General features: G+C 47.1%; 1 protein-coding gene across 2 annotated transcripts in view; it reads left to right on the plus strand.

Moving 5' to 3' along the window:
- LOC119103908 (protein O-mannosyl-transferase 2) overlaps positions 1-8,917 on the plus strand; it is a 34,197-nt gene extending 25,280 nt beyond the window's left edge. The window contains exons 15-19 of one of the 2 annotated variants that reach the window (XM_037227599.1): positions 583-758; positions 4,290-4,437; positions 6,030-6,167; positions 6,601-6,712; positions 8,360-8,917. In XM_037227599.1, the coding sequence (XP_037083494.1) occupies positions 583-758; positions 4,290-4,437; positions 6,030-6,167; positions 6,601-6,712; positions 8,360-8,459 (674 nt within the window). In that variant the 3' untranslated portion in view covers positions 8,460-8,917. Of the gene's footprint in view, positions 1-582; positions 759-4,289; positions 4,438-6,029; positions 6,168-6,600; positions 6,713-8,359 lie in introns of those variants that run through there. The other variant, XM_037227600.1, reaches the window with a different exon arrangement.
- Positions 8,918-8,997: the final 80 nt, after the last annotated feature.

The raw sequence follows: 8,997 nt of genomic DNA on the forward strand, positions 1-8,997 counted from the left end.
AAAACCTTTAATGGATGGATTCCTGGGACCAGAGCTCACGCTAAGCAATGCTTGTTGTGTGAGTCCTGAGCCCAAACATCCGATCGCGCGATTCCAAGCAAAGTAAAAGGTGGTGAAACAGGGGTGGTTGCTGAGAAAGCAGTTCCAAGCGATATGGAAATGCCCGTTTTGTGGGCATTTCCATGTTGGTTCGCACGTTGGCAGCCAGGGAGAGACGTTGACATGGACAATCACGTCTCTTGTAGTGACACAGAGGACCGAACAGCGGCGGTCAGCCCTTGCATTTGGCGCTTTAAAAACCTCCAGGTCATCCCTCTGTTCCACCAGGCCGTCGATGTGTGACCGGCACCAAGGTTCCACCTTCCGCCACTCATATAGGCCTCGGGAATTGGAATGGCATGCGTGGCGACTTAAGCCATTCACATGGAATTCGGAGTTGGGAAAATACCCGCAGTGCAACTGCAGTCATTGGTATGAAATATCGAGCTCAGTAACCACCTAGGCAGCGCCTTCAACAGCTCGCGTCCGGCCTCACTCTACATTGCTATGGCGACTGCAACCACTTATATCCCGTGCCGACAGTGGAAGGCGCTGACTTGAAGGCGCAGTACGAAATGTCAACGCTGGCGAAGATCATTGAGATGCAGCCCGTCATGCTGGTCTCCAACAGTCAATTCAAAGATCATCAAGTCGGGCGTGAAGACAGCTTACAGAAACTGTTCAGCTCTAGTCCTTGGATGTGGCCGATACTGTACAAGGTGCGTATTGCTATCCATTCGCATTGTGTGTTCATTAAAGCCCTGTAGATGTAGTAATTAATAACAGAGCATAGGAAGGCGTGCGAAAAATGTCTCAAGTAAACAGTGTACAAATTTCATTCTAGTTCGACTCTCGCTATCATGGATCTGCTAAAGCTGTTTTACGCTCTTCTCCCTAAGATTCCACATGGTAATGCATGGACCGCATTGCAAATGGCTTGAAACAAATTGGGACGTGATCTAGATAGCTTTGAAACAAATTGGGACGTGATCTAGATAGCTTTGAAACAAATTGGGACGTGATCTAGATAGCTTTGAAACAAATTGGGACGTGATCTAGATAGCTTTGAAACAAATTGGGACGTGATCTAGATAGCTTTGAAACAAATTGGGACGTGATCTAGATAGCTTTGAAACAAATTGGGACGTGATCTAGATAGCTTTGAAACAAATTGGGACGTGATCTAGATAGCTTTGAAACAAATTGGGACGTGATCTAGATAGCTTTGAAACAAATTGGGACGTGATCTAGATAGCTTTGAAACAAATTGGGACGTGATCTAGATAGCTCTGAAACAAATTGGGACGTGATCTAGATAGCTTTGAAACAAATTGGGACGTGATCTAGATAGCTTTGAAACAAATTGGGACGTGATCTAGATAGCTTTTGCTCCAAAGATTACAACATTGTCGGACGGGCGGCGCCAGCAAGCACGCTATCAAGGAGGAGGTGCCATATACTTACGGCTCTACCCATTTCAACGTAATTAGTGTTACGAAGCACGACCTGTAAAGAAATCGCCCGGAGTGTAGCCAAAATAAAAGATTTGTTTCAGAACATGTCACCCAGTAACGCTCACCCTGATTTGCTCTTTTTCATAACACGGGCATCTTGGGGATGCGACCCTGCCGTTTACAAACTAAGAACGGTAGAGCATCGCGGAAAAATGCAGTGAATTGGTCTCGACCTGATCTGCGATTGGTAATAAAATGGACATCATTAAGATAATGATTAACCGCATTATATCAGGTAAAACATTTTTTTCAGAAAACCGCACTTTTTCAGCTTGACATGAGCATTGTACGGAGCCATGGCATGTAGAGACATGAAACATTAAAAGCACACCTCTTGTTTTATTTTGGGTACATCGATATGTATGTTTTGTGTTTGAGCCTGCAGTTATGATGTACAGCTCAGTTAAACGGAATGTTTCTTATTTAAAGGTATTGAAACCAGCGTCAGATATGATGAAATAAGCTCACACAGAGCTGTTGGTTCATTATACTCACATATACTTTCAAGTGAAAAAGACTGCTCTAGATAACACAGTTTCTCTATGCAGTGAATATGCTTCTCAACACGTCATTGTTTGATTACGTCATCGTACCTTACAAAGCATCGATTGAGAGCCAATTGACAGTCGTTATATCTGGAAGTCATATTCACGAACACCAGATATAAAAGAATCATTGACCTTGATATAATTTCACTAAAATAGCCTACACGTTCTCTCGGGTGTTTAGTCCAGAAACTACAAAAGATCAGGTCTTAAAAGGGGCAGGGTTGTAAACAGCCCTAAAAGGTCCTCAATATGGCTGTTTCAGCTCAAAATGCCCTATAAATGTGGAACACCCCCTTAGCATAACAAGGTCGGCCCCCTGCGAGCGGCCCTCGGAGTCACCTACCGCCGCCCGCCACCGTCGCCCGCCGGCGATCGGCATGCAGTGTCCCTAAAAATCGGGGACTGCTCGGAAGGCAAAGCCAAATACACGTTTTCGGTGTCAAAACATGCGCATTAGTTGCCCCATTGGCTAAAGAAAAGTTGATGCTCCTGTTCAGGTCTAAGTTTGAAGGAAGTGTCCCACCTTCGGGGCACATTTCAAAAACATGCTCTTATGAAACGTCAGGATCATTTAGTCTAAAAATAACACTGGGTAGTGTCACTGCAGCACCGTCAAGACATGGTAAGGATATCAGTTACCATTTTCTTTAACCTCCAGATTGCTGTATCAACGCTTTTTTGGCTGACGTGACGCGGTGCTGCTTTCCTGCAGTCACGTCCACCGTGACTGGAGGGAAACGGCACTACGCTTTTCTCTGCAGTCGCGACCATCGTCGTTATGACTACAGCCGTAGCATCTCTATTGGTGCGAGTAAAAGAACGTTCGCGATTGGCTTCGTGGGCGGCAAGGGCCTTTACCGAGAAGCGTATTGGTTAAAGTTTGAACCAGTGCGTCACCATGGGCCCTGAGAAGCTTCCATTCCCAAAGTCAAAGGGCGTGTCGGAAAGAGCCAGTGCATTAAACACTTCAACGGAGAAGTCGGGGTCATTGTATAATATTTCATTTTGTTCACTGAATGATAGCTTCATATTCTCATAGCCTTCAACCAAACAGTTTTCCAAGCTTTCCTAACATTTGTTGTACATGCATCTTGGCAAATGAGTGTGCTGCAAGCATAACAAAAACACACGTGGAAAAAGCAAAGCAAATGAAATGTATTGCCGTCGTAGTTGTGAGCAGGAAATCCATTGATATTTTTCCCTGAGGAGCAGTTACTGTAAGTCCAACTTCTGAGCTTTTCAGAGGGATTTTGAGAATACTGACGTTTCTGATCAAATCTTAGGCGTCTTATCAAAAAATACAAAGACGTGGCACACTGCCATTAAGAGAATGTTCCACATGTGCATGGAGTTTTGAGATAGACTTCATGATCATCCCTGCAGTTCACATCCATGTCCTTTTTGAGACTCCAAATTTATCTTGTTCCTGTGCTTGATGACCGTGAACTTGTGCAGGCTATTACGCGCAGCCTGTGGGAATTTCGCCATGACAGGTATGAGGTCGTAGAAACGTCACGCGAATAACCCACATTATTGACTGTGCTGTGCTCAAGGTTAAGCAAGGACACGAGGCTGTGAATCGAGAAACTTAAAGAAAGCGTTGTAACCGAAAATGTTAATGCGAGTAATGAACATAGCACCACGGAAAATATTCAAGAAGACTACGAGCAAACGCCAAAACAAACGCGCATAACGCTCGTACGTTAACTTCGCACGCATAAACGAACAAAGTCATCTTGCGGCGTGTGGAAGAAGTGAGCCACACTCCCCGGTAAAGAGGCAGCTCTGATGTAACAGCTCTGGCGGTGACTGCGACATAGTGAAATGTTGCATGGCGTAATAAAGCGATGCCGTAATGAGGGCCATATTTACCAGTGAATGAAATTGTGTTTTTTAGAGTTGTCTTTTACTCTTAAAAGCATAACGATCGTTACAAATGACCTTTTACCATCATATATGATCTGATGATGATATATGATCACCTCAGTATCTTCTATGAGACGCGAATGACCTTCTTGGACAGTTTTAGCGGCATAGAGTTATAGAGCTCATACAGTCTCAACGTCCTTTCCCTGTTAAATTTCTGACACGCTTTGGTGGCTTTGGAGATCAATTTAAACCCCTGCTTGTACTATACGAGGGGTTCCCAAGACCCGTTCACGTCTGACCCGGTGTTCCGCTGCCACAGGGGTGTGCGTGCCCGGTGACCCAGGTGCACGCGATGTACTTCGTCGGCAGTCCGCACGTGTACTTCCCGAACCTGGCCATACTCTGCGCGCTGCCCCTGCTGGAAACCGTGAGCAGGGTGCGACGACGGCGGCACCCCCAGGCTACAGGTAACTTGAGCAGTCGAACCTCAGGGGACGCCGATTAGAGCGATGCTCGCCAGGGGCTGCTTGTCAGTGGCCGCTGGTCAGGGGCCGCCGGTTATGGTCTGCTGGTCACAGGTCGCTGGTGAGGGGCTGCGGATCAGCGGTTGTTGGCAAACGCCTTTAGAATTTAACACTCACTCGGGCGGGGGTGGGGGTGGGGGTGGGGTCAAATTGACCCCCCCCCCCCGAAGGTATTCCCAGAATGGTTTCCGAACGGCGCGGCGCGGCGCCAAATTGTGTATGGCTGTCGACCATTGAATCGTTTGGTGTCTAAAATTTATATGTATCTTGTAAGGTCGCTGACCAATGGCAGGTCAAAGTGAAGCCGTGGTTTCAACGAAGTCAATTTCTAGGGAATCGTTCAGTCTGTTGCAACAACGGGGTGTTAGACGAAGCCGTACGCCTCTGAGACGCTTTCTTAGGCAGCACAAGAATTGAACGGGCGAAGTACATTGACCTAAGGTCAAGTATTAAGGTCAGACCAGGGCCAAAACCAACCTGTTTTATTACCCCAGGGTTTGCTGTATGGCAAAGTTCCTGGTGCTCATTTCGAATTTATCGATGGCAGGAACCGCATTCTACATTTACCATGGTTTTCTTGGAGGTCAGAAAAGGCTATTGACCTAAAATGACCCAGGTCAACATTTTTTTTAGGAACATGCTGCCTAGCGTTATGTTTGTCGCTTATTCAAACGCAAAACTCGGAGCAGTCTTGTACGATTTCGGTAACTATGACCTTCAAAAAGTCAAACCAGGTCACTGACCTTAAATGAACATGTGACCCTTTGCTTAGAAACAATTATTTAGGTTCCGGAGGCAGTTTGGAGACCAACCTGGAAGTTGACCTTGTTTCACCTTATTCCACCCGAAGATCATGACTTACGAACCTCAGACTTTGACCTGAGTGAGATCACGTACAGGTCAACACACCCTTTGAATTTGGTGTCTCTGGCTTTCTTACTTACTGAGATCTCAGGGGGTCTAATCGACCCCCGCCCGAGTGAAGGGTATCCAGCCGGCCACCCGGGCGCGTGTTAAGGTTCTTATACCTAAACCTAAACCTAAACCTAAATAACTTTTACACCACCTTTCCTTTCGCGTCACCCGTCTCTGGCTTCCTCGAGCTCTGCTCGAATCGCTATTGGCGAGTAGGACTAGTGACTACCGCTTCTCTTGTTGAGGTGCGCGAGCAGCTCTGTAAGTGTGCCGAGAAAGTAGCCTGCGACATCGGCACGACTGTACTATGAATACACCGCCTTCTCCGCTCGGATGACGTTACCGTGTCGTGTCGGTGATATCGGTGTCACCTGCGTTGATGGTGCATGCGCCGTGATTTCCGGAAATCCGTGAACGGCTAACATGACTCGAATCGTTTCAAAACTCATAACTCATGGCTGAAGAGCTCGGTACCAGTGCAGGTTTCATGTGAGTGGAGTCCAGATTGGTATGCAACTTGAAACGAACTGGTCTCCTGAGGAAGCGTAAGACCAGTGACCAGAGCAAACTCCCTTTGCCGATGTTGCCTGCTCTGTTGACGTACGTTTCGTAATTCCTAGAGCGTCAACGCATCCAGGAAGGATTGCTGTATCTGCTGCTGGCCTGGGTACTCCATTACGCTCCTTTCTGGGCGATGCGACGGCGGCTCTACTTTCATCACTACTTGCCGGCCTTTTTCTTCAGCACCATGATATCTGGTGAGGCGACAGTAGTACGTGACAGAAGAAGACAGTTTTTGCAGTCATGATCTCGTGGTCTCCTACACTTGGTAAGGAAAACGTCATCACTGCGAATCTCCATTTAAGGCATGTTGAGCGCGGCTTAGAAGTCACGTACGTGACACGAAACACGCACAGAGGATGCAGCAATTCCGGAAAGATTAAGCTTTTCCATGGCCACCTTAGCTCATGACGTGTTTGGTGCGGAATAAGCGCTTCCGCTTTGAAGTTGCGTACGTGACGTGAATCACACACCGGGGCTGCTGCCATTCGAAGCATTGCTGGCCTGACCTGACTCAATGCACAAACACTAGCTTTGTCTGAGCTGGACAGTGTTTCGTATTCTGGCTTTGACTCAGCCAGGCAGATATCAGGTGGGTCTGCTAGTAGCTGCTAATACCTCCATTCCCAGGCCTGGTGTTGGACGCAGTGGTCGGTTGGCTCGAAGGCCTGCCGTGGCCCGTCGGCAGACGGCTCCTCCGACCTGCTGCCCTGGCCGTGCTGACGGCTTTCTACGTGCAAAGGTCAGCCGCACAGCCTCTGGGGTTACGAGAACAAGCTCAGGCGGTCAAACTCGCCGCTCCGTTTGAATCCGTCTTCTATAACGCAACCTCTCCACGGGCACCGAGTTCGAAGCGACTAACGCGGTTCAGAGATCGGAGTCGAGCCTGTCTCCGCTTCGGCCTGCCAAACTCATGACTGTCAGCCAATGTTACCGGCGTAAAGATAAGCTGTTTTCAACACTCCTCCATCAGGACCGCCAGTATCCGCGTCGACCCGAGATGCGCGGCGCGGCGCAAGCGCAGAAGCCGTTGGTTATGCACACCCGGGCGCTGCCGCGTCTGCGATAGGCCAATTGTCCTGACTTTCGGTCATATGTCTTCTGAGGGCTTTGTTTGTTTGTAGGCCAATTGTCCTGACTTTCGGTCACGTGTCTTCTGAGGGCTTTGTTTGTTTGTAGGCCAATTGTCCTGACTTTCGGTCACGTGTCTTCTGAGGGTTTTGTTTGTTTGTAGGCCAATTGTCCTGACTTTCGGTCACGTGTATTCTGAGGGCTTTGTTTGTTTGTAGGCCAATTGTCCTGACTTTCGGTCACGTGTCTTCTGAGGGCTTTGTTTGTTTGTAGGCCAATTGTCCTGACTTTCGGTCATATGTCTTCTGAGGGCTTTGCTTGGTTGTAGTTAGAGATCGATCTATTGCCGTGTTTCCCAGTCTGCTTATCTCCACGCCTACGTTCCCCTCCAATAAGAATGCACCGAATTACGACTTTCGCCCTGAAGCGTGATCTGTTGGTACAGGTCACGGACGTTCATAGTGTGAAAAAATGATACGACCTTGTCCTTCCTGAAAACATCAGTGATCTTGAATTCTCAGTTTCCGCTGAAGATGTATGACATTTCCTGTGTAGTTTTGATCTGAACCGCACCTGGCCCATGTAAATTGGCTACTACATTACCACACTGATAATTTGGAAGAGCTCAAAGTTTTACACTTCGTTGGCCTCCCTCTTCCTACTCCCTCCCTCTTTTGTATATTGCAAATGTTTTTAGCCCGGAAATGACGACATCGATAAATCCAATGGACCCAATGCAAAAGCGTTTGACCCATGCATATTGGGTAAGCGGTTCTCGAGATCTCTGGAGCGAGGTGCGCAGCATCAGCCTTTCGCCGGAGGTTGACTGAAATCTCGAAGTCCGCTTGAAGTAGGGTTCAGAAGCGATGGTTTTTAGAAAGACCGGGAAGAATTTTCGTGGTAATAAAGTTTTCTCATAGCAATGAGGCCACCGCGCCATCTTTGGTGTCAGGGCGATTACCAGCCCACGGACTGATGTGAACAGCACCGCCGACTTTGCACATGGCGGCATTTCTTCCAACAGCACACGGCCTGAGGAAATGTGTTGAAAAATCCCAAAATATTTTTCAATGAAAAAACACTTCAGCTAGTTTTAAAGCAATTCGCTTACAGGCGAACATAGCTTGCAATGCGGAAACAGCTATTGAAAACTACATTCCACTTGAAGTACATTGAAAACATACGGGTGGCATATCTCGGCACGTCCACTTGTGGGGTACAAGTCATTACATGAACACGCACAAACCGATGGCCCATCATGAGCTGATGATGACCACTTTTCATTGACAGACAGCTGAACACTGTGACGTTTTTCCAGTTTCCTGACCAACTGGGAGCTGGCGTTCGGAGTTCCCTCACGTGGATCTGGGGAGTTCCCGATGAACAAGCATGCGTACTTCGACTCATGGAAAGTATGAAGACTGCTCCCAGTGTTGCTCCGAGCATTACAGACAGCTGACTTTCGGCACGGCGGTCATGAATTTGCTTCTTTTATCATTGGTGTCGGGTTGCGTCCTTCTTTGACCTTGACACTGTGTATCTGTTTAGCCCAACTGGTCGCAATAAAACTAGCGCTTAGATCAAAAGCTTCTGGAAACATATTCGTGGCAGAAAAACAGGGCCTTTTTCCTATGCTAAGAGAAAAAAAGCGGGAGCGAGATGCATTCCAGCCCTGGATGTTGTTTTGCTACAACACGGTCAGGATTACCGATATCGTAGTGTTGAAAAGCAGATGCTGAAGTGGTATTTATAAGAAATGTTAACGTTGAGCGATGTGAAGGTTTGTGGTGCGCAGCCCGTTTGAGCGTCAATTATAATATTGTACCCATGTATCGAGTGGACAGAATATAAGAGCCCATGCTTGAAATCACCCACATTAATGCCCATATATATATTCATACATGTATATATATATATATATATATATATATATATATATATATATATATATATATA

The sequence above is a fragment of the Pollicipes pollicipes genome, unplaced genomic scaffold (assembly GCF_011947565.3).
Source record: "Pollicipes pollicipes isolate AB1234 unplaced genomic scaffold, Ppol_2.1 Scaffold_5724;HRSCAF=6776_pilon_pilon_pilon, whole genome shotgun sequence".
NCBI classification, from domain to species: domain Eukaryota; kingdom Metazoa; phylum Arthropoda; class Thecostraca; order Pollicipedomorpha; family Pollicipedidae; genus Pollicipes; species Pollicipes pollicipes.